The 26,247-nt window shown below is 49.4% G+C and overlaps 2 protein-coding genes across 5 annotated transcripts in view; both read left to right on the top strand.

The window, feature by feature from the left end:
- The window catches only part of LOC144945124 (chromodomain-helicase-DNA-binding protein 5-like), a 48,255-nt gene extending 39,479 nt beyond the window's left edge, over window positions 1-8,776 (top strand). For all 4 annotated transcript variants that reach the window (XM_078873403.1, XM_078873402.1, XM_078873399.1 and 1 more), the window contains 6 exons: window positions 353-461; window positions 1,012-1,144; window positions 1,955-2,150; window positions 3,445-3,647; window positions 5,057-5,201; window positions 5,518-8,776. In XM_078873403.1, the coding sequence (XP_078729529.1) occupies window positions 353-461; window positions 1,012-1,144; window positions 1,955-2,150; window positions 3,445-3,647; window positions 5,057-5,201; window positions 5,518-5,645 (914 nt within the window). In that variant the 3' untranslated portion in view covers window positions 5,646-8,776. The remainder of the gene's footprint in view (window positions 1-352; window positions 462-1,011; window positions 1,145-1,954; window positions 2,151-3,444; window positions 3,648-5,056; window positions 5,202-5,517) is intronic.
- A 1,964-nt stretch (window positions 8,777-10,740) lies between these two features.
- LOC144945123 (protein mono-ADP-ribosyltransferase TIPARP-like) overlaps window positions 10,741-26,247 on the top strand; it is a 62,242-nt gene continuing 46,735 nt past the window's right edge. Inside the window, exon 1 of the mRNA XM_078873398.1 lies at window positions 10,741-11,124. The gene's annotated coding sequence lies outside the window, so the exon portion shown is untranslated. The remainder of the gene's footprint in view (window positions 11,125-26,247) is intronic.

Genomic DNA, 26,247 nt, shown 5'->3' with positions numbered 1-26,247 from the left:
AATATTTATCCTGGAGAAATCCGATTAGCTATGAAGCTCTTTTTCACAGATATCCAAGGGCTAAAGGCTAGCAAACACAAGTGCGGATATGCTGGTATTCGTGGGATGTAGAGGAGATGGAGTGAGGTGCCAGGCTTGACTCGGGGTGTTAAAGCTGAGTGTGTGTACGCAAACCTCTCTGTTTGCGCGTGTGCTTTTGTACGTGGCTTTGAGTGTTCATGCATGTACATGCTTGCGTACGTAGCTGTGAAATGTGTTGCGTACTTATGCGTACACGCCCATTTGTGTCCACGCCTGTGTTTATGCATACATCCCCACGTCGCCTCAATCCCCCCGCCTCTCCCTCCTGCAGAGCTGCACACACTGTGGCAGAACGAGGAGCGAGCCGCGACGACTTCTAAAAAGATGAACGAGATTTGGCACCGGCGGCACGACTACTGGCTGCTCGCCGGCATCGTCACGTATCCTTGCGTCTGCCGAGCGTTGCCATCCCATTCTTTCATCTCGTTTTTAAAGTAACACCACAACAATAATACGTGGCCGTATAAAGACTCGTGTGTTGGGGAATGGGTGAGTTGTAACAAGCATTTGTCGATATGTCCATTTGTTTTGTCTGTTCATCTCAGTCGATCCATTGGTATGTCAGTCTGTCTGCCGTCTGTCCGTTTAATACAATTTGTCCCATATGTCCTCACTCTTACGTTTTTGTATATAATCGATTTTTGGGTTAGACCATGTAATGATCTGGACAAATTTGTGTCATTTTATGATCCTCCACCTGCCACAGCCAAGCATTTTAAATGGTCACGCGCACAAGCATTTAACGTGCCGGTTATTATTGTTCCAACACGCTGGTAAGTTGAACAATCCTCTCGCAACCAAATCTCTCTCGATCTCGTTTATTCATTGGTCATTCTGTCCGCCCGCTTTGCTGTCAGTCAGTATGTATGTATGTATGCGTGTCGGTCCGTCCTTTGTTGTTGAGCCTTGACCCCCCTTTGGGAATGGCAGGCATGGCTATGCGCGCTGGCAGGACATTCAGAACGACGCTCACTACGCCGTCATCAACGAGCCCTTCAAGATGGAGATGAGCAAGGGCAACTTCCAGGAGATGAAGAACAAGTTCCTGGCACGCAGGTTCAAGGTGAGCAGGGTGTGGAGTCCGTGCGTAGCATTGTTGATGTTTGCTATATTTATGACCTTGATACGTCATTGTTTATAGCAATACATCATTATTGATATTGTCATCGATTTATCGTTCAAATTTGGCTAGTTGTTAACATTCATATTGATAAACATGATTTTTTATTGACTTAAAGTTTTCGTGACTGCAAGAATTTATATTCTTTTGGTCTTTCGGTAAAGCCACGTTGATAGAAAAATAATGAAAAATTAAAATATCACGACGTTTCGATCGCAAGAAGAAATTGTCATCAGGTGAATGACGATTTGCTTGTGTTGCGATCAAAACGTCGTGATATTTAAAATTTTTTATCTTTCTATCGATGTGGCTTTTCCGAAAGACCCCAAGAATGTGATTTTGTTCATCCGTGAAATTATTGTTTATATTTGAGTGTTCTTGCATAATTATAACCGGATTCTTTACTCCCACTTCACAAAACATGCGATTTTGTGAGGTACGAAAAGTTTACAGGCCATCCACCAATTTCGGACTCGCTGTAGGAGGGAGGATGTTTAGTTTCGTTCAAGTTAATTTTGTTTAACCCAGGTGAGAACTCAGACAACCACGATAAGTCTCTTTGCAGAGAGTGACCTGGGTCACCAAAAATTACGAAAGCAAAACGAATGAAATTAAAAGTTTTGCAAGGAAGCAAATGTAAATTGGAGCAAAAGCAACAGCTTCACATCAGAAGTAAAAAAAAAACGCTCTGCATCTTCCTGCACCTACCACCACCGGTCTCTTAACATCCTTACCACCACCCCCCCACCTCAGCTGCTGGAGCAGGCGCTGGTCATTGAGGAGCAGCTGCGCCGCGCCGCCTACCTCAACATGACGCAGGATCCCGGCCACCCAGCCATGGCTCTCAACGCTCGCTTCGCCGAGGTCGAGTGTCTGGCAGAGAGCCACCAACACCTGTCCAAGGAGAGCCTCTCCGGCAACAAGCCGGCCAACGCCGTGCTGCACAAGGGTATGCGCAGAGACATGCGGAGACACACGGAGACAGCAGGGGGAGATGTTGAGAGATGCATAGAGACGCACGGGGAGATGGTGTGGGTGGGGATACAATAAGACGTGGTACGCGGTGGTGATATGGGAAATCAAGCCGGCCCGGCCCAGTGCAGTGCTGCGCGAGGGTACGCGAGGATACCGGGAGGCCTTGAACGATACATGTGTAATATGAGGATATATCCGGCTCACTGACGTATCACAACTCGTCATGGTGATCGGCTCTGCCGATCCTGGTTTACAGCCAATGGGGGGAAGCCTGGGGGCATGGCCCTGACGTGATGGAAAGGTGACAGCTATAAGGATTGGTTCTGCTGGCTTTGGCCTCAGCCAATGGGGAGATGAGTCAGGGGCGTGGTCCCGGGAGCTGACGAGGGAGCCTGGAAGATTCGATGCAGGCTAACGAGGATTGGCGGAAACGTACCACGTGACCCGGGTATTAAATAGGGGTGGAGACGAATGACACGTGGTCAGAACGGGAACGAACAGAGGAAGGGGGCCACGCGGGTGTGTCTCTCTCTGTCAATCTGTCCCTCTCACGCTGCCTATCAGCAGCGTGAAGTAACTGTAACATAAGTTGAATAAAAGACGGATTCCAGAAGTCGTCTCAACGAGCTTTATTACACATGGAGAGAGATACGAGAGACATGGGGAGGCACAGGGAGATGATTCATTAGACATGGGGAGGCACAGGGAGATGATTCATTAAACATGGGGAGGGGGGTGGGGTCATGGGGGGTTAGGGGGATACAGGGAAACAAGTTGGCCATATATTGTGCTACAGAAAGGGTATTGTGGACACATGGGAAACATAGGGTGCATGGCCATACAGTGGAAATGGGGAGAGCCGTATGCAGAACTTCTGGAATCTAGGAGCATGAAATCATCCTCACAATGCACAAGGGTGGCTCTTTTCGCCTTCTTTCACGCCGCCTACCCAAACAAACCATCGTGAGCATTTCCCCATTGCTCCTGCTCCCCATTTTTATATATTCCTGTTACCTTTCAACAATATCGTTCCCGACGTTTCTTTACCTTCAGCCCCTGACATCTGAACATCCGACCCCGTGATAGTTTCACCCCATCCTACTTTTGACCACGGACTCCTCGTTAGTGCCGTCACCTCACATTCTATCTCTCGCCCTTGGTCCCTCCCACATGCCGCCACCACCACCACCGGCGCCCCCCATTTCTTCTCCAATTCGACCTCTAACCTCTCCCCCACGCGTCTGCCGCACCCTGTCCCCTCCCCGCAGTGCTGAACCAGCTGGAGGAGCTGCTGAGCGACATGAAGGCAGACGTGACGCGTCTGCCATCCACGCTGTCCCGCATCCCGCCCGTGGCGGCGCGCCTGCAGATGTCGGAGCGCAGTATTCTGTCCCGACTCGCTAGCCGGGGCGGCGGCGGCGGCGGCGGCGGCGGCGGCGGCGAAGCAACCGCCCCTCCCGGCGCCACACAGGTGCGGCGCCACTACCACCCCCACCGTAGCCTTGCACGGATGTGCAGCTGGGTTAGGTCTGGTGATGGCCGGACAAGGCTCGAGCAAGACGAGAGCTGATTGCCTGAGCAATTATGAGTTGGCCGGCGCTGGCCTGAATTAGATTAAAGCTGCATGTAATGAGGCAGACCTAGCTGGAATTGGAGCAAGGAGCTTTGTGGAATTAGCCAGAGTTGGTTACCTGGAGCGAGTAGAACAAAAGCCGGACGCAGCCAGAGATAGTTGTGTAGCGAGCTAGTCATCGCCAGCTATATATGGCAAGCGACAGCGATTCCATGATAAAGAATGTTGAGTCCGTTCCTTTGTTTTGTAAAAACATTGACTCCGATGGTAGAACAGGTCACTTATAGTTTAGTAATAAAATAAGAACAATAAATATAAACACGCATGTAAGTTGGGTTATAAAACGTGTTTACGTTGTGTGAGGGTGAAGGCGTAATATAAGAGACAAAGACCCCCCATGCATACTCTTTGGTTATTTCGGTAAAGTCATGACAACCGCTTGTGTTGCGATCGAAGCGTCGTGATATATATAGATTTTTTCCTACGTGACTTTACCGAAAGAACCAAAGAGTATGGATTCCTGCAGTCACGAAAGCTTCAAATCAAGACCCCCCATGTAGCCTTAACAGACTGTTGGGGCAAGTGCTGTTACCGAGCAGCACCTATAAAGGTCGGCATGGCATACGAGAGGGGGTGGGTGGCCAGAATTGCGCCTTTGCCTCCCCAGTGGCGATGTTTACACCGCACAAAGTACTAATTTAAGGCTGAGTCGACCGATTTAGATAATCGTCACTGGTGTTGGTCGTGAGTGGGAATTTAACTTGGGTCGCCGGGTTCGTAGCGCAGCGCGCTATAACCGTTGCACTACCACTCTCCACACACGAGACAATAGACTAAACGTCTTCACGTATCTGTGTCTCCACATTAAAATTAGATTTTTTTTACACAACTCATTCGCCTTCTGGTCAGATTTAGTTTCCGCAGCATTGATTCACAACAATAAACTTTAATCTGCTGCCGCCGAAACTATGCACTCCCCAGAAGACAGTGTAGCTGTAAATAGTTTCATTTGTAAATGAGACATCTGATTATTCATTTTGTTTTATATATATTCTCAACAATGACGCTAACTTGGAATGTGTGTTATCAGTTAATAATAGAACAAGTAAGCACATACAAGGTGTGAATGAGCTTTTACCCCCCATTGTTAATATTCTATTCGTTTTCTTCTGTCGGTCCAGTGAATCTGCTTGTGGAAAACTGAGTGAACTGTATGACCAACAGCTGTTTGCTCTTTGGCTTGCGTCTTCATTTACCCGTGGATACGCTGACACTCGAATGTCTCTGTCTCGTGTAACCGCCGGCAGGCTGGGGGTGGAGGCACTACAGGGGGAGTGGCAGTGGGGGGTGGTAACGGGACCCCCCCTGTGAGCCGGGCTCCCAGTGGCCTTCCTGGGACTCAGGGCGGGGTCATCAACTTCAGCCAGATGCCAGCGGGGCCATACGCCACGGGTAGGGTTCAAACCTCTGTTCACCTACTCCACTCATCCACCCATCCATCCACTTAACCACCCATCCATCATCCACTCACCCATCCATCCATCATCCACTCTCCCATCCATCTATCCGCTCTCCCATCCATCCGCTGACCCATCCATCCACTCTCAATTACAACCCAAGCTTATTATGACTGGAAGGGAATTTGAGATTAAACTATCTTTCTAGGTTTATCACATGCAAGGCTGTTGTAGCCCAGCTTCTTGTCTGGAATATTTCATGTTCCCATCCGCCCTCCCAATCTTTACCGTCTTTGCCTCTGTCCCCACAGCTGTGAACGGGATGTCCGGCACAGATAAGAAAGGGGGGGCTGTGGACGGCTCCTCGAAGGAGGGGGGGGTGAGCGGTGGCGCGGACAAGAAGGGGAACAACAGCGACGTCGTCATCTGTCTTGATTAATTCGCATTGAATTAAGCCACGTGCAAGAAGAAGAGACGGAGGAGAGCTACCTTCGGTTTTGTCGGAGGCTTGAGAAAGGCCAGCTTGTGATTCTCTCCTTGTGTTGTCTGTCTCCAACCTTCACACGTAACTTCTATATCCCCTTTTCCTCATTCTTATCTCCCTTCTCTATCTCATCTCTCCTCGTCAGCGTTCTGTTTCTATCTTGCAGCTGCCAACTTTTGTAATTCACTGGGGGAGTGTCCAATGTAAATTTCCGTTTGTCCACCCAATTTTATTTGGGGTTCTTCTCAGAAGTTTGCAGCAGTGGCTGTTCAAAACGGTCTTGGATACGACAATTACACTACGACGCCAATTCACAATCGTAATAAAGTGATTTTTTTAAGAGCCCAAGGAAAACTCTTTTATTTATTGGGGTTTTGTCTTGATTTGTGATGCTCACTGAACCAGACTTAAGGTGCCCACAAGATGTTTTTCGGGTTCATTATAAATTCCGAAGTCTCCCAAGAACTAAAAGGGGGACGCCCTTGCAATCGTGTTGCTTCAGTGTTAATTCTGGAGTTTCATAGACTCAATCCCAGAGCCCTCTTTCGGAATACGGTTCAGGGGTAATTCCTGAGGCTCTTATGGCTTATGTATGCTGAACTTCTTTTGCACCATACATAGTCAACTGTGGTAATCGGATGGTTCCGCATTGCTCATACCCGACTCGACTTGAGCAACCTCGCAATTCTTAGGGCTTATTGCTAGTGGTTTGCACTTGCGTAAAACTTTCCCTTCGCTTGCCCCCCCAGCACCCCACACACATTTGTGGCAATCAAACCGGAGGAGATTTGCAAACTTTTGTCAAAAGTGGCGATTCTTTAAGTGGCTTTTTGGGAGTCTGGCAACTGTCGGCTGTGTCTCGACCTCTGATTTTGGTCCTCGTTTTATTTTCTGCTGCTGCTGCCATTGTCTCTGCTCCGCATTGTGGACCCCGTGCTGTTTTGCCGTTGCCTCTTGGATGTGGAGACAGGGTTTTGCAAGGGAGCCGCTCGTTCGGCGATGGATTTTAATTTTACCAAAACATTTCCATCCACAGACTTTGAGTATCCCCCCCCCATCATCATAAAAAATTAAAAATCGATATCAGCATGGTATTGTCGTCTTGTACAAAATGTTATTACATTATTATTGTTATTTTTGTTAAGTTTATCACCCACCCAAACTATGAAGTGGCCTGATTGATGAATCTTCAGGAAGGCATTTTCCCCATGTTTTTTTTTATTTCTGGAAAACAATAAACATGTGAGAAAGCCGACTGGGTTGTTTTGCGACCAAGTGTCAGTGGAAAAACTGCCTTTCCACCAACAGGAATTGAGTCTGTTGAGCGTCCGTGGGTCTGCATCGATTTTGTTGTTTCACCTTGCCGCGGCTTCTCACCCCCGGGCGCTGTGCGAAGCAGTGGATGGGGGGGGGATGAAGCTAAATGGGGGATGTCCTGCAAGTCTCTCCCAATCCAGAGTTTGTCTCAAGTTTAAAATGGCTCGAGAAATCCCATTACGCACAACGTGTGTTTATTTAAAAAAAAAAACTTTTCCTGTAAAAATAAATTCTACACGTCCAGTCCCCCCCCCTTTCCCCCCGGTCAGGGCGTCGTGCAACGGCGATGCACGGCATGCGAAAATGATAAGTGTACGCGATTTTTTTTTAGTGAACGTTGAAAAGCACGTACGATTTTGAAACGACGTTTGGTGATGGACAGACGTTGGTGAAACAGCTGGTGGAGCACGTGGATGCGTGTGTGTGCGGTGGGGGGGGGGCGTCGTGCGTGTATTTGTGTCGCCACTTTTTCTTCACTAGGTCGTGCTCTTTTATCGGGTGCGGAATTGGAGGTCGTGCCGTGTGCCTGGGCCACGTGGAACCCTCCCTCGTGCGCGAATTAATCGGTACCAGGACTCAGGTGGACTGTCGTTAGGTCCCATTCCAAAAGAAAACTCCCGTGACCACGTTTCTTTGTGCGTGAATAGCGTCATCGTGTTATTGTAATAACTAATAACAGCATCGGATTGAATTCGTGTGTAGACCAAGCAAGTGGCTGTTTTGTTTGCTCGCTGAGTTCAGATTTTTCATTTTATGTATTTAGTTTGTGTTTTTAGTGCTCGTCATCACCTCGCCTGTTAAAGGAGACCTACAATTTGGAGTCTAAGAAATAGATGCAAGTCATGTTGCAGAAATGAACTCAAACGTAAGTTTAAAACTTCCCCCTCGATGAAAAAGTGAAAATATTAAGCGAAATTCCCAATAGCTCTGCAAATACGGAAATATCACTGGGTTAAATTAATCAAATATATATTGGGGCTTCAATTGAATTTAAGGTTTCGTGTGTCGCGCTGTGTTCTCTGGAAGCTCAAGGGGGCCTCAGTTTGTGTGGTCAATCGGTACCAGTGGGCATCGGCATGGGTCCAGATTGTTAACAAACATTGGGCAGCATCCTTTAATTTCAATAGAAACTCGTTGATAAAGTATTTGGCTGCTATAAATATCTGCATGATAAGCCACTACGTTGAGCTATCGTGTGTGATATGCCAGGTCGCTTCATAAAAAAAATAAAAAGCTACGTTGCTCAGTGGGGCCTATACCTGGTTAAATTAAATGAAAATTTAGTTTAAAACCACCTGCCTCGTTTGCAGATGCTGCTGTATCTGCGTGAAACCCTGCAGAATACGTCGTAAAAGTTATCTCTGTTCTTAAATTAGGGCAAAAAAAATCGTGAAATTGACCAAAAGCCCTGTTTGCGTTGTTACTCCGTGTGAAAATTGACGGAAGTTTTAGCTACAGGAGAAAATACCCAACGCTTATAATAATGGCGAGGAAGTTAAAGGATCTTTGTGTGGCGGGGTTGGGGTGGTTATTTGGCGAGTAGGTCAAGAATGGAAATGGATACTAGGGGGGGAGCGGGGCGGGGGGTGAGCCATGGTTGCTGGAGTTATTAATAAAACCACAACACTGTATATATTGCTGAAACTTAGTAGCATCTTGTGTCGTAAATCCCTAGAGAGACGTCGGATGTGTTGGGAGGATTGTACGAGGGATTTTAACCGCGTTGTCAACTTGGGATGGCCAAAATAAAATAAGTTTTTAAAAAGTAACCACCTGCGACGCATTTCAGTTTTTAGGTGGTCTGGATTTTTTTGAGGTGGGTCTGCTTCTCGAGGGTCGACTTGTCCGTCTGCAGCATACATGTACGCATGTTGAACCTATTCAGCACTTTACATATCCAACCGTGCTAATTGGAGGATCCGTCGGAAAAAAAACAATCTCAATCCGCTGCTGGATGGAGCCCTCGCCAAGCTGTGCCGCCATCCCCCACGGTTCCGCGATGTTGCAATCCCATCGAGCGCCTTTCTGCACAAGGGGTCCATTTCGTCGCTCCATCTCTCTGCGGCGCGTACCCTCATTTGGCTGCCAGTTATTGACTCGTCGACAAGCAACGATGGAATGTTAAACGTAATTAACGTCAATTTAATATCGGCAGTAATTAACACAATCATTAAAACGATCGTCATCCTGGAAAGCAAGTGAATAATTCACCATCCACAATAGTGTAATGGTAGGTACCGTCTTCTTGGTTCTTTCGGTAAAGTCACGTAGAATGGAAATAATAAAATAATAAAAAGAAAACGTCTCTGACGTCGATCTGTCAGCAGAGGGCAGTGCGGCAATAGCCAGGCGCACCAATGTCGATTCCTTGAACATCCGCTGAGCAGCAGCGTGGTAAATGGGTCAACCATGTGGCGTGGGGGACCCTCATCCAGCAGTGGATTGACAAAAGGGCTGTACGCGTTCACGACAACCCAATGGGAGCAGCAGAGGAGGAAGCGACCCCCCCCCTCACTGAACGAAGACTGACTTGGGGATGTGGGAAGGCTTCGACAGAAAACCCTTGTCTGCTAGAGCAGAGAGGACTTGGAGGGGAGTAGTGAGATGGGAGAGGAAGGAGAGAGCGTGGGAGTAGTGAGATGAGAGGGGAGAGGCAGGAGAGGGGGTGGAAGGGAGTGGAGTGAGATGAGAGGGGAGAGGTAGGAGATGGCGAGTCGATGGGGGGAATATTTGACAGCAGTGAGTCTGGAATTTCTCATTCACATAACTAATTGCCCGTGCGGTTTCTCACACGATTAGTCATTACGGGCGTTATTGACTCCCTAATTGTCGACATGACTCATTTTTAACGCCTCGCCCTTGCCTAAATCAGCATCTCCGCAATGACGTCATCAAAACCTCGTCCTGACGTCATCTTGTAGGAACGTTTTCACTGCGCGCCATGACGTCGTGACTGTTTAGCGATGACATCACGTGGCGTCCGTCATACGGAACGTCTGTGCGCCACTGTCCCGTGAAGTCATCGCGAACACGGGGGAGGTGGGGGTCTTTGCGTTGTTAAGTCATCACGTTTCCATCGTTTGGGCTGCACTAGCGTCATTAAATGGCTTGATTCCCCCTCGTGTCGTCTCGTTTGTATTGTGTGTCGGTGTTTAAGCCTCGTTTTAATCGCATCCTGCTCTGAACACTCCAGAAGCCTGAAAGTTGCATGACAATACCGTGACGTGAAGGTGACTCAAATGTGCGTTATTTTGTCATCGTGCCTCGTGACCACGCCCGGCCTCCTGCACCTGAACCTTGAGGCATGGGGAGAAAACCCACATCATGACGTCATGTAAAGGCCTTGTACGTCATGACGGCATCACGTTCAGTGCATGCGATTTAAAGACCCCCCCCTCGCGTCACGACGAACGCCCTTGCGTAATGGCGTCACACCGCACCCTCGTTACACTTGCGTCGTGACGTCACCGCGTTCTCCGTCACCCCCCCCCGTGCGTCGTGACGTCGCTGCGTTCTCCGTAACCCCGCCCCCTCCCGTGCGTCGAGGACGTCGCCGCGTTCCCCGTAATCCCGCCCCCCCCCCCGTGCGTCGTGACGTCTTCGCATTCGCTCATTTGCGTCGTGACGTTCCCGCTCAATGTCTCCCGCGCCACAACCCGCGCGCAAAGACGTCATTTATTGTGACCCCGCCCTTGCGTGACGTCACGACCCCCCAAGTTATATAAGTCAGAGCCCCCCTCCGTCCCTCTACGCGCTGGAGCGGAGGCCTCAGAGCTCGACCGCTACGAGCTCTGATAACACAAAAACCTCCACGAGCCGCACAGACGTGAGCTGTGCACGTGTCAAGGTAACTTGCTAAGGGGGTAGAACTCGCGGGAGTGTAAAGAGTACGGCAGAGGTGGGAGGGAGATGGGAGACGGTGCGAGGTGATGAGATAGTGCGACGTGAGGAGAGCTCCGAGAGCACGAGTTGTGGTGCAGAGGAGTGAAAGAAGAAGAGGAGGAGAGAGACAGAGGAGTCTGTGAAGAGTGGAAGAGACCGGGCGAGGAACTCCGGGGTTGGGATTGTAACCTTCACCACTCAGCCGTGGAGCTGCGCCGAGTCCCCTCTGAGCCTGGTGAGTGACTAGAAGGGGGGTAGTCGGGGGGCACAAAACCACGCCATGATCGATCCACTGCTGGATGAAGGCCGCCTCCGCCACCTCCCGTCACGTTTGACGTGAACCCAACTTAACCTCCAACCCCCTTCGGCCGACCCCACAGTCAGCGCGAACCCCTTCGTTTACCTCAACTACAAACCTCGTTACGGCTCTTGACGATGTTGTTTGTGTGTAGGCTTAGATGCGGAAACTCTGTGCATTGCTGGCTGTTTCACTTGTATGCACCTAGCCTGGCACACATTTGTGGATGCTGCTGCGTTGGCAGTAGGTGCACAAGCACGATTAATGAACTAACTCGACACGTTCGTCAATCACAATGTGGCCTTGAAAGGGGAAACATGCGACGTTTTGGGCATTGACCCTTTGCAATACATGGCGTTGTTGTTGGGCTTGTGTGTGTAGTGTGTGTGGTGTGGTGTGTGTAGTGTGTGTGTAGTGTGTGTATATAATGTGGTGTACTCCGTGTAAGATATTTGAGAGGCTTGGGTGCAGTCGCGTGGGTGAGCGGCAAAGCGACATGGGGTGGGTCACGTAGCTCGCGAGCTCGAGCAGCTCCTGTGTTGGGCCGCATCGAGGGGGCGAAACGGGCGCGGTACGAGCTGGAGAAGAGATGGAGCTGGTGGGGTTCACAGCAGCATGGAGCTGATGGGATTCACAGTAGCATGGAGCTGGTGGGGTTCACAACAGCATGGAGCTGATGGGGTTCACAGTAGCATGGAGCTGGTGGGGTTCACAGTAGCATGGAGCTGATGGGGTTCACAGCAGCATGGAGCTGATGGGATTCACAGCAGCATGGAGCTGATGGGATTCACAGCAGCATGGAGCTGGTGGGGTTCACAGTAGCATGGAGCTGATGGGATTCACAGCAGCATGGAGCTGATGGGATTCACAGTAGCATGGAGCTGGTGGGGTTCACAGTAGCATGGAGCTGATGGGATTCACAGCAGCATGGAGCTGATGGGATTCACAGCAGCATGGAGCTGGTGGAGTTCACAGCAGCATGGAGCTGATGGGATTCACAGTAGCATGGAGCTGGTGGGGTTCACAGCAGCATGGAGCTGATGGGGTTCACAGCAGCATGGAGCTGGTGGGGTTCACAGCAGCATGGAGCTGGTGGGGTTCACAGCAGCATGGAGCTGATGGGGTTCACAGCAGCATGGAGCTGGTGGGGTTCACAGCAGCATGGAGCTGGTGGGATTCACAGCAGCATGGAGCTGGTGGGGTTCACAGCAGCATGGAGCTGATGGGGTTCACTGCAGCATGGAGCTGATGGGGTTCACATCAGCATGGAGCTGGTGGGATTCACAGCAGCATGGAGCTGATGGGGTTCACAGCAGCATGGAGCTGGTGGGGTTCACAGCAGCATGGAGCTGATGGGGTTCACAGTAGCATGGAGCTGGAGTGGACCGGTAGTGGCGGTGTTAAGTTCGGCCCTCCGTGGAGGAGGCTCGTGAAGGACGCTGCTGCTGCTACTGGGCAATTGGAGGCAGTCGCCCTCCAGCAACAGCGAGCGGAGCGCCGGGCGGCTACAGCGCAGCGAGTTGGCGCAGTGGGGAACACCGGCGACGCATCTTGCCAGTCATCGCGGTCAACCCGAGGCACATTGGGCCTTGTTCCGTGCCCTCCTGCCAGCGAGCCCTCGACACTTGACGTGGCTTACGAGGTGCACCGAGCCTGGCACAAGCGCTGTGGTGACGTCACCGCCACTTGTGTTGTGCGTTCAGGACGAGCAACCCGCAGATTTGTGCGGCCTGGAGCGCGGAAGCGCATCGATGACGCACTGTACACACAAACATCAACGACAATCTGGATAGAGATCCCCCGTGTAGCCTGCACAAGCTGCTGGGACAAGTGCTGGCGTTAGCTCGTATTAAGAACGGCACGTCGCGATTGGTGGAAGGTGCGAAAATCACTTAGCACAGCCGCCTTTGTCTTCCCAGTGCCGAGTCCCTTGCGGAGGCCCAGGGCCGGTTTCGATGTCAGCTGCCCACTGAAGTTGTCCGTGGTCGGGAGTCGAACTCGAGGTATCTGTAGTTCAGTGTACACACACAGCCTGAAGTACAGTGCACACACACAGTCTTTAGTACAGTGCACACACACAGCCTGTAGTACAGTACGCACACACAGCCTGTGGTACAGTGCGCACACACAGCCTGTAGTACAGTGCGCACACACACAGCCTGTAGTACAGTGCGCACACACACAGCCTGTAGTACAGTGCGCACACACACAGCCTGTAGTACAGTGCGCACACACACAGCCTGTAGTACAGTGCGCACACAGCCTGTAGTACAGTGCGCACACACAGCCTGTAGTACAGTGTACACACACAGCCTGTAGTACAGTGTACACACACAGCCTGTAGTACAGTGTACACACACAGCCTGTAGTACAGTGTACACACACAGCCTGTAGTACAGTGTACACACACAGCCTGTAGTACAGTGTACACACACAGCCTGTAGTACAGTGTACACACATACTATACATAGACAGTATACCCTTACAGCGCTGTGTACTGTACATAGACAGTATACCCTGTTCAGCGCTGTCTACTGTACATAAACCGTATACATGTACAGTGATGTATACTGTACAGAGACAGTATACCCTGTACAGTGCTGTATACTGTTCATAGACGGTATACCCTGTACAGTGCTGTATACTGTACAGAAACAGTATAACCTGTACAGCGCTGTATACTCTACAGAAACAGTATACCCTGTACAGTGATGTATACTGTACAGATACAGTATACCACGTACAGTGCGGTATACTGTACAGGTACAGTATACCCTGCACAGTGCTGTATACTATACTATAGACAGTATACCCTGTACAGTGCTGTATACTATACTATAGACAGTATTCACTGTACAGTGCTGTATACTGTACATAGACAGTATACCCTGTACAGTGCTGTATACTATACTATAGACAGTATTCACTGTACAGTGCTGTATACTATACTATAGACAGTATACCCTGTACAGTGCTGTATACTATACTATAGACAGTATACCCTGTACAGTGCTGTATACTATACTATAGAGAGTATTCACTGTACAGTGCTGTATACTGTACATAGACAGTATACCCTGTACAATGCTGTATACTATAGACAGACTTATTCTCCGTTCTGTAGCAGTCCTCGGTATCCCACCCTGTGGGCGACATGAAATGCCACGCTCTTGACATTTCACATTCTTCCACACATAGTTCATCAGCGTCACGGTTGCTACTTTGCATTTCCCATTGAGTCCGCTGCGTGTGCGATGCTGTTTCAATGTCCCTTCTTAGCGAATTGTGTTCTCGTGCGAGTGGGGCGTGGAGTGTTTGTAATGGGCATTGTTTTAGGGTTCTCCAGCGATGAGTGCCCGCGAGTTATCAGCATGTCAGCCGTGGTCGTCGTCATCACGACACAGTCCTCGTTGCCGTGATAATGATCACAAGTGCTGTTCGCAAACACCTATTAAGACCGGGTACAGCTCATAAGGAAACGGTGTGGTCAGAAACACACCATAAGGGTGTACACGGTATAAACACTGCCAATAGCACAGTGTACAGAGCCTATACAAAGACAAAGATCCCCCGTGTAGCCTTAACAGACTGTTGGGGCAAGTGCTGTTAGCGAGCACCTATGAAGGCCGGAACGATACACGAGGGGGTGGGTGGCCAGCACCACGCCCGACCGCCTTTGTCTCCCCAGTGGCAATGTTTACACACCGCACCGGGTACGCATTTGAGGCTGAGTCGACCTAGGGGAGGTCTTGGACCGGTTCAGATAATCGTCACTGGTGTTGGCCGTGAGCGGGAATCGATCCGGATTGCCGGGTTCATAGCGCAGCGTAGCGCTAACCGCTACACCACCGCTCCCCACAGAGCCTATATCACCGTGTACTACACACACAGCCTATATCGCACCGTGTACACATACACAGACAAATATCGCCCTTTAACAGGACTTGGGGGCAAAATTAAAAACATGTTGTCAGCTAGCACCTGTAAATGCTGGCACAGGGCAAGATATGATGCTGTAGCCAGCACCAGTCTTGGCTGCCTTTGTCTCCCCAGGGCTGGTGTTTACACAATGCACCAGGTACTTGTTTAATGCTGAATCAACCTCGTGGATTGTCCAGCACCGGTTTTCATAATTACCACTGACGTTAACCGTAGCCAGGAATTGATCTCGGGTTGCTGGGTTTGTAGCGAAGTGTGCTGACTACTGTGCCACCACTGCTCCCAAATATCTGTGAGTGAATAATACAGGTTTTTTGCTTAGATCGAGTAAATATAAATGTGTCGTTAAACCTGCCACCACCCGACACAGCCAATTCGTAAGGTTTGTCACCTAAACAAAACATGGCAGTTCGTTGCTAGTACAGCACACGATGTGTTGGAGAGTACACTCGCAGCATTTATAATTCGAGTGCTGTGACATTTCGCCAGTAAATACAACGAGCGTAATCAGGCGACAGCATCATCAGGCTGTGTCAGGTGGTGATGGGTTTAACGACACATTTATATTTACGCAATCTAACCCAAAAACCTTATGGGTAATGTTGGTCGTGAAATCCTCTTACGTTGTTAAACTGATCTGTAAGTGAATACCGCAGTCCTCTATACGTCTCGATAACGTTAACAGTGTGCGGCTGTGTCAACCCTCCGCTGGTTAGAGGTCTCCCCAATCCCCCACGCCATGTCAGTCCACGGGGTCGTGTGATCAAACTCCACGGTGATCTGTCCCGGGGGGCTAACATCAGCGGCGAGTCAGTCACTCGCCACTGATGTTAGCCATGGCCAGGAGTCGAACTAGGCCTTGTTGGGTCCAAAGTGCGGCGCGCTAATTTAACTAAAAGTAAAAACCTAGAAAAGTGTTTATTTTTTTACACGCTTTCTTTTAACTCACTGTCTGTCGTTGTTGTTGTATCCTCAAATCTTGTAACTCAATTTTAACCCACTTCCCAATGTGGTATCGACTGCAAACTTGGTATACTTATGTCATACTGATGACAATACTATAGTCTATCATAAAAAAAGTATTTATTTTTAAAAAATATTCTTTCGTGTTATGTTTCAGCTTTGGTCTAATTGTCCACGGTCAACTGACGTTGGCTGTAATTGGCCACTGTCCCTTACGTTATGGCAAGCTTCGGGGCCACTTCCTGGAGTCGTGGAGTTCTGCCATTACTAGTACATTTCATAAAAGCGTGTTTAAAAAAAAGTTTTTAAAATATTATTTATTATTTAACCGGGTAAGGCCCACTGAGCTGCTATACAGCTCTTTTTCAGAAGCGAATTGGCCAAAAATGATAGCCCAACGAAGTGGCTTATTGTCACATGGAAATTTATAGCAGCAAAATACTCTGAGCATGTGATGTTGATTCTAAATGTGGAGGGAAAAACCGGAGGACATGGAGATAAATCCACATGACCACGGGGAGAATATGCAATCTCTAAATAAAGAAGCGTCGGAATGAAACCCACGACCTCCTGCATACCTGGCACGGGAGTTAACATCTCTCCACCGTGGCGCCCTAATAAATGGTCCACGACGTCCCGGTGGGTTTGTAAAAGCCAATGAAGTTTGTGGTCCCTTATCGTGTCGTTACTCTTATGCCTTGTTCTTTGAGCACGCATGTTGGTCAACCTTCATGTCGTGTACGCATCTTTTAGTTTAATGTGTAATTTAGTCACGTGAAGAAAAGTGCTGCGTTAAAGATGCAGCCTTGCGATTGCTCGCCCACACCACTGCTGATGGAAGGGTCTCTCCCCACCAATTGGAGAGTATTTTAGCCAATCTTCCATGCTGGCCAGTATGTGGTCTTGGGCGAGGTGGCAGTACCTCCACTTGACCCCACTGCATGTGACCTGCCAGTCGACTAGCGTGGTGTACTGCACTGTATTTCATTGGCACTGCTGAGTGGACAGGTGGTGGAGATGGGGTACCGTGCCGGTAAATCGAACCAGCTACCTCTATGATAATTGGTTTTTTACCCTTCTATCTGGCAACAAAACTGACACCTTTTTTACAAGGAGTCATGTTTACATAGACCACAATACCTGCAGTCATAATGCAAACAAAAAACATAACTCTGATAATGTGCACTGTCCTTGAAGTTGATTGGTCCACACCCGACACAGCTTTCCTTAGAGCCTAGTCTCACATGGGTTGGACCAGATGACGCCTTTTGGCGCACAACTCAAAGACAATGCACCATCAGAGTATGAGAGCTCGGGGTAAGCATTTACACCATTGAGATTCCAATGGCAGCTACCTCTAGCTTGCAAGTTGACCGTGCGAATCAAAACACCACGGCAACATCCCCCAATGTGTATTCTAGCAAAATATATATCCTGTATATGTAGTCGTGGAGTGGTGGCGAAGTGGTTAGTGCACTGCGATGAACCCAGATACTCAAATTCAATTCATTGTCACGGCTAAAATTGGCTAGCGACGGCTGAACCGGTCGTTGGCTAGAACGACACCCCCCCCGTTCCTCTCTTCCGCCACTTCTCCAACCCGCACTGATCGACACGATGAAGTATGGTCAAACGATCTCCGTGCCTTGCCAGTCATGGAGAGGCCTTCACCCGCCAGTGGACCGACACCAGCGTTGTTACAATATCATCGCCCTAGACACCTTAATCTCTCAGCGCTCATCGCCCGCCCCTGCTCCCGCCCTGTCACACCCTCCCTCCCTTACACTTGAGCCGAGGGAATGGTAATCCTCGCGCGTGTCTGCACGCTGGCGTCTGGAATGTGCCGGTGCGTGATGAGGAGAACAGGACGTGGTGCGCAGTTGAGCTGCAACTTTGGGCGGTGACGCCCCCCGCAGTGAGCCACGTTCCCAGCACACGTTGCGGAGGTGTCGCGGTGTCCCAACCGCCCAGGCCACCCTGGTTATTACCATTGGCGGAGGTGGGGGGGGGCACCAGTGGCACGGTGGTGCAGTGCCCCCCCCCCCCAACCTGGACTCCTTTATTAATTTATTTTCAGTAGTTTACAATTCCGCAATTCCTAATGTGAGGGACAAAGCGAACCTCTGCCTCCCCAAACATTGAAGTGAAACTCTGCCTATCATTATTACCGTGGTTTGTATTAACCGTAAAATGTTATGCTTCGTCTGCTTCACGTTGAACGTTGAAGATGTCACGTCATCATTTGAAAGGAGTAGGCCATTGTGTGCCCGAGTCATGGCTCCTATCAATCCGTATGTGAATAGTTAGACCACAACTTACCTGAGTTGGGTTAATGCATGGCAACATTGCTCCCTACTCTGAAACATATCGGCTTCCTTTGTGGTGATGACAGTTGCTGAGCGTAAGCTCAAATCGCTAAGCGGCCTGCAACAAACGGCGCGCTTGAAGTTGTTGTAGATAAGGAGTTAACGCGTTCCTTGAATTGTCAAAGTTCTTGCAAGAGCTTGGAGAAAGGAGATTGGGAATGAATTCCAAAGTGGAGCAGCGCATGGGAGGAAGTGGAGAGAGAATTGTGGTGACCTGCGGTGTGGCGAGTGGGTAGGTTAGTTGGTTAGCGAGTGAGTTGAGGGACCGGGTGAGTAGATGAGTGAGTGAATGTTTCGTTGTGGCTTGCAAGTGTAGTGGAAGAACAGTGTGAGATGAGGTGAAACGGTGGGTCTGGCATAGAGTTCTTGGCATGGGTTGATTTCGAAAAGATGCGTAAAGTTCGTGGGTACAGTAAACGTGCAAATAGTAGCTTTAAATTCGAGGTAAGGAGGGGGTTGGGACCCCAGGTGAGTAGTGACTCGAGTGAGTCAGCAGGGGTGGTTTGGTATCTCGAACGAGTTTGAATAGTGCGGGGAAATATGCGTTTGGCTGAATCATGTGGAATGTGAATGAGACTCGGAGCTTCAGGTGCGGGATTTCTGCAGCCATTGTTCTGCACTCTGCACGGACACTCGCGGTCGGCGGCGCTGTCATTTTGTCGTCAATGTTTGCGCACCTTTTGCCGTCTCGATCTGCTGACCGTGGCTATGACAATTCGTGATGGCATTCGAGAATATTCAAAGATCGCTTTGGCCGCCCGTGATTGGCCAAGCGAACTCTTCAGTGCAGTTTTTCGTCATCGTGACTTTTATTTTCTGCTGAGACACCGAAATGTCGAAACCGGCCCAATTTGGCTTTCATTGAATCAATGCTGCTGGGAAGATGCGCTCCTAGAAAATCGTGTAGGCGATCAGTTGTGTAAAAAAAAAAAAACTATCGTACATTTTTTTGTGGAGGGACAGAAATAGGCTTTTTCTAATTAAATTTCTGCATACTGACGCTTAATGCGGGTGCTTTAACCAACACCGCGGTGCATATTAACCGTGACAATATTACTCGCCGTTTGCTGCGCAGTGAACATCAAAGATATCGTGACTTCAGTCACAAGGGTTTGTCTTTGCGTGCCGGCATCCTGGTCCGCGTTTGCCAAATAAAAAAAATGACACGTAACAACGCAGCAGCAATAATTGCTCCTACCACCCTAAAAAACATTGACGGTACCCTCCTTCATAGGGCACTGGAGTTTTGCACTTTAAACTCTGAATTGATAACTCATTTCTTTTACACCTGCTTTTTGTGTTTAGTTTGGTATCCTTCCCCCCCACACACCTCCGATTAGCACGGTTGGCTACGTACAGCGCGAAAGAAGTTCAACATAAGAGTCGTGGCAATTGTTTATATCCAAAATAAATCTGAACAAATGTGATGCTGCGTTGGCAGTGGTGCATAATAAGCACAGATAACAAACATAGCTCAGCGCATTATTAAATGGCACCGTAGCCTTGAAAGCAAAATATATTACAAGTGAAGTTATTTTTTGTGACATTTTGGCCTGCTGTGTCATGATTTCCCTTGATAGGGGCTACAGGGTCATTGACGAATGTGCTGAGTTTCTTCGATAACTGTGCTGGCTTTGGCCCCCGCCATGTCATTCATTACGGGAGTGGCGGGCGGGTAGGTTGGTGAGGGGGTAACGGCGAGGACAGCGGCTCGTTAGTTCATCCCCGCGTGACCGCGAGCAGCTTCCGAGTGCCATGGGGGCCAACTTTGGCGTCGCACTAAAGGCATGGCATCGGCCGAGGCTTAGAATTACTCCAGAGACTATAGATAGCCAGGGGTTTAGGTTGAGGATAGCGATGGGATTGACGTTAGGGCTAGGGTTAACGTTAGGGCTAGGGATCAGGGCTCAGGTTAGGATCCACGCTAATGTTAGGGCGAGGACCAAGGTGAGGGTTGGAGCTGGGTTAGAAGGTCAGACGAAGGACTGAGATTAGGTTTAGCATTGATTTGGGTTAGGGTTTTCGATCAGGATAAGGGTATGGTTATTTTTCGATTTAAAGCTTTCGTGACTGCAGGGATTCATCTTCTTGGTTCTTTCGGTAAAGTCACGTAGAAGGGAAATAATAAAATAATAAAAATAAAACATAATAAAATAATTCTCACGACGTTTCGGCCACAACGCAAGCAGGTCTATCGGGGAGACAGCATTCAGACGCTGTCTCCCCGACAGACCTGGTCTTCACCTGAGGACGGCTGCTTGCGTTGTGGCCGAAACGTCGTGAGAATTATTTTATTATGTTTTATTTTTATTATTTCCCTTCTACGTGACTTTACCGAAAGAACCAAGGTATGGTTATTTTTAAGGTTAAATAACACATAGGTCTTAGCAGCCAATATTATTTATTTTGGTTAGACCGTGTAATGATCTTAACAGTTTTTTTTTGTAAGACCCTCAACCACCAGACATAGCCAAACAAATAACATTTGGTTATGAGAATTGTTGTTCAACTTACCAGTGAGCTGAAACAATAATAACCAGTGTATCATTAATCGCTTGTATGCAATAATATTTGAGTTGAAGTTAGGTTTGTGTAGCATTGGGCCACCATGCCCATTTTAAGTTGACATTGACATTTGTTGTCAGACGCGAAGTTAATAATTATTGTTAGAAGAACCAAGCCCGGCAGGGGTGTGAGATCACTGGGCTGGTCCGGTTTGGATTGGGCCTTGTGGATACGGGATCTCTGGGCCAGTCCTGTTTCTCATGACCATTGCTGGGGCATCATTGGCTGGTTATCGCACTCAAGGCTTGGTCCGACCACTCCTGGGCCATACCGGATCCTGTGGGAGATGACAGGAGAAGACGGGAGGAGATGCTGGCACAATACCGCACAGGGACAAGTTGATCTGGGAGGGGTGGGGGGGGCAGACGATGAAAGGTTCAGTGGCACGACCTGTTCACCTGTTTACCTTTTATCGAAACACCTGTCGGAGTCGGTATGACCACAGCCTCCTGTGTGTGAAGCCCGTAATACGGGCGTGCGTGCGTGCGCATGTGTATACACGCTTATGTAGTGTACTTACACACATGCGTGTGTGTGTGCGTGGGGAACAACAGCGCAGTGGTTAGCGTGCTGCGCTGCGAGCCCGATGACCCCGAGTTCGATTCCTGCTCACGGCCAACGTCAGTGACGATCATCTGAACTGGTCCTGGACCTCCCCTAGGTCGACTCAGTCTTAAAATATGTACCTGGTGCCGTGTGTAAACATCAGCACTGGAGAGACAAAGGCGGGCGAGTGTGGTCCTTACCACAATGCCCTCGTGCAATGTGATGGCCTTAATCAGTGCTACCCAGGTGGGATCTTTATTTTTTGTGTGTATACACATCCTTACGTGGTGAACTTGCAAGCTAATGTGTCGGCGTGTGTGTGAGTAGTGGGGAGCGGTATTGGGGAGTGGTGGCATCATGGTTTGCGCACTGCACTATGAACCCAGCAACACGAATTAAATTCTCGCTCATCAATGTTGGTAACAATTATCTAAACCGGTCCAGGACCTCCCTTAGGTGGACCCAGCCTTAATTGAGTACCTGGCGCGGTGTGTAAATACCGCCACTCGGGAGACAAAGGCGGCTGGGCGTGGTGTTGACCACCCACCCCCTCGTGTGCAGTGCCGGCCTTTATAGGTGCTCGCAAATAGCACTTGCCCCAAAAAGTCTGTTAATGCTATGCGGGGGAATTTTTGTGCGAGTGAGATTATGATGACGCTGGGAACATAATTGAACAAAAATTTTGGGGGGGTGGGTGAGGGTGCGTAAAGAGGAAGTACATTTGGAACCAAGCAAAACAAATTCCGCTGTCATTATTATCGACCTCGTTCACGGTTCTGAAAGTCGTGAATTGGCCAGAGGACTGCACCTGTGAGCACGTGCGTGTTTGGACTTAGGGAGGGAGAGAAACTCGTTTGTCTGAATTCCTGTTGGACTCTCGGTGAGACGTGGGTGGGGGGGTTATTTGTCCGCAGCGCGTCCGTATCCTCCATTGTGACCGGCAGGTGCGTGCTAGAGAGCGGCTCGGGCGTGGACGCCATCGGCATTGTCGCCGTTGAAACATTCTGGTGTACGGTTGCTCATACTGCGCAGATGGGCCGCTGAGGCCAGCGATGGAGGTTCCACAATCCTACGACGAGGACCAGTCTCAAGAAGGCAGCGGTCGCCCAGTATCGTAAGGTCGCATCGTGCCAGTGTAGTTGCGCTCATCGCTGCACCACCGTAGTCGCCCTTGCCGAACCATAGTCACAATCAATGCCTTCTTTATATTGTCCGGACAAACCTCGCATGGGAACCGGTCCTGGGCCTCGTCCAAGGTCGACTCGGCCTTAAATTTAGCGTCTGGTGCAGGTTTCTGTAATGCATCAGCACTGGGGAGACGAAGGCAGCCGGACCCTTCCGCCCTCTCATGCGTCGTGCTGGCCTTCATAGGTGCTCGATTAACAGCACTTGCCCCAACAGACTGAAAGGGACATAGGGGGGATATTTGTTGTCTTATGTGTGTGTCAGAGTATGCGTGAGTAACAGATGCGGCTGTCTCGTTCCACACCGATGAAAAATTGAGAATAGCTGACAGTGCGACTGCCACCACCAATGTCAAACCACGGACCACATTGTCGTTCCACTGCCCTTTCCATCATTGAGTGTCTATTTAAGTCTACGGGTGTCTATGTGAGTCTATGGGTCTCCATGAGAGTTTCTGGGTCTCCATGTGAGTTTCTGGGTCTCACTGTGAGTCTCTGGGTCTTTCTGAGTCTGCGTGAGTTTACGAATCTCCGTGATATTCACCAAGGCTGCTGGAGAGACGGCCACTGGCTCACTGACCAACAGTGCCCATCAGCTCCCCGCCCCACTTTGAGAGCCGGTACAACGAGTGCCTGTCTTGTTTTATATTTAAAAGTAATGTTGACGTACGAAAATAACACCTTAGCTAATTCAAACGTTACTTGTGGCTTTGTTATAATTTGTGACATTTTAATTCGGGTTCTACGTGTCTTCATCATCATCACCACGGTCCATGGTCAGATAGCCCGTAGTGTCCGCTGCACATGTGTGTGTGTGGTAACTTTAATCCAGTCAATAATAATAACAGATATAAAATCAGGTTAGATACCCCCCAGATACTCAATTTGACCCCTAACACAACCTCCACCCTCCACTGCAGAGGTGTAAAAAAACGAAACTTTCAAACTTTTATTTTATTTTGCCAGGTAAGGCCCCACTGAGCTATGTAACTCTTTTTCACAAACGACCTTGTCACAAATGATAGCCCAACGAAGTGGCTTATCACGTGGAAATTTATAGCAGCCAAATACTCTAAAACGCACGATGTTCATTCTAAATGTGGGGGGAAACCGGAAGGACCCGGAAGAAAAACCCTCACAACCATGGGGAGAAGATGCTACTGGGGGTCAATTACAGACGTGTGCTGTTAGTGAGCACCTCTATGAAGGCCACACGTGGGGGTGGGTGGCCAGCACCACGTCCCACCGCCTTTGTCTCCCCCGTGCCGTTGTTTAAAAACTGAACGAGAAACTCATTTAAGGCTGCATCGACCTCGTGGAGGTCCAGGACCGGTTTAGATATGCGCCATTGGTGTTTGCCCATGAGTGGGACTTTAACTCGTGTTATACAGGGGTCCATAGCGCACTGTGCTAGCCACATACGCAGATCGCACACACACACGGACACATACCAATACACACACAGACATAAAAAGGGCCGCAGGCACGCCGGTATACACACACACAACACACGCTCACCCACGTTATACACATACAGATTTATACATACAAATACAGACACACGTCACGTAATAATAATGCAATCTATAATGCACACATTATCTTAACAAATATAAATGAGCTTTGACTCTTAAGGCATGGGAGCCAAGGTCATTGTCATGGTGGGGCTTTAGGAAATAGATGGGACCTTTATTACAGAGGCAGGGTCATTAAGATAGAGGTGGGGCCTTTATGTGTCTCTTAGAAGTAAGGGTGTATTGAATGCTGCTGCGAATGTGCACCGGTTTGGCGTTGATGCTGTCATTGCCCGGTCTGAGATCATCGCCCGGCTGCACTTGAGAAACCCGGTTCTTAATCCCTGGCGGCTGTAAACCCGGATCTCACTGCAATGTACGCATTCTCCTTGCGTGTGACAACCTCATAACGAATTGCGAAATGGGGATAAACCTTGGCCTAGGCAATTTATAGCATTGCGCAAGACGTTTGGTACTTGGGGGTGCCCCCGGGTTCTCCTCGGTACCGCCTCGGTGTCTCGAACACGGCCCTTGTGAGCCCCGAGCCCCGAGCCAGCTCGCCCCCATTCAGTCTCGCCGGTCTTTTGCATGGATCCCCGCATTGTGTTTTTAGCACGAGCAAATCGCTTAACCATTGGCAGCGTTTCAAATGAAGACGAAAAAAGAGGTTTAAAAATAAATTAACCACCGTCATCATCATTACCCGGCGATAATTGCGGTCAAACGTTGCATGGCGCTGTCTCTTGGCAACCGTTCCCGTTACCGTTGTTGTGCGTTTAAGATTTAGCGGTGAGTGAAGGAATAAATTATCAATTTCCAAAACTAACTTTGTAGCACTAATCTCTTTGTGTGTATGTGTGAGACCTGCAGCTAAATAAAAACTGCTTACGTGGTCTTTTTTTTTTACCGGTGCAACTGACGTTGCGTGCGTGCGATGTGGGGCTTGTGTGCACGAGCGTGGGCGTGCCATAAAAAATGTGCGTGTATATACGCGTCTGATGAAATAAATATAGCAATACTCAGATTTACGCCCTCCCGCTTTACGTACTTTTGCTGTAACGTGCTCAACTTATTGATGCCCAATCCCCTTTTTTATGGACTGTGGTACCTCGCCACAACGCACTCGAGATTTACCAACTTAACCACTAAGCCCCACATATTTTACGTTCCACAGGGAACATTCGGGCGCCAGATGTCGCCCAAGCGTGAGCGTCCCTCACTGGCTATGGTCTCTTTCATGTGTATACTCGTATCATAATTTTTTTTCATTTCGAGGTTTTGTTTGGGGTTAGATCGCATAAATATGAATGTCGTTAAACTTGCCACCACCAGACACAGCCAACTAGTAAGGTTCGTCACGTAAACAAATATATATATAAACATATATCGTATCCTTCCCCACACCTCTGATTAATTATCACAGTTGGCTATGTACGGTGCGAAAGAGTTCAACATACAAGGGACTCTTCTACTTACGAATGAGTTGGGTTCCAGACGTCTATTCGAAAGTCCAACTTTACTCCTGTCGATTCCAAACATGTGTAGTGACATCAGGGATGTCACTATGGTGCCGGCCTGAGAGGGCCGTGGCGTGCGAGGCACGGTCATCGCGTACACCCCGTGGGCGGGTGTGGTACCAGCCCGAGCAGGGCTTGGTGAGCGCTGGGATAGCGCGGGCACCACGCACGGCATGTAATGCGGGCTCCCACCAGGGGGAGTGGGAGAGTGTCAGCCCAGGGGCAGGGTTGCCCCGGGCCATGGCACTCTGGTTGACCCCGTAGACACGTGATCCGGAGTGTCCACAGAGAGGCCCCCAGGTGGGGGGGCTAGGGGGTGATCACGTGTCCAGGGAGAGCTCTCGAGAGGGATGGAGAGGGAGCTAGAACGCTCGAGAAGGCGGGCGGGGCCAAGGGCGAGCGGCCCCGACGGGGGGGGGGGGGGGATATAAGGTGGGTCCCTGAGAGGGACTGGGGTCGCTTCATT

Source organism: Lampetra fluviatilis, chromosome 36 (assembly GCF_964198595.1).
Source record: "Lampetra fluviatilis chromosome 36, kcLamFluv1.1, whole genome shotgun sequence".
Classification (NCBI taxonomy): Eukaryota; Metazoa; Chordata; class Hyperoartia; order Petromyzontiformes; family Petromyzontidae; genus Lampetra; species Lampetra fluviatilis.
The sequence above is the reverse complement of the archived record's forward strand: the minus strand, read 5'-3'. Positions and strand labels throughout refer to the sequence as shown.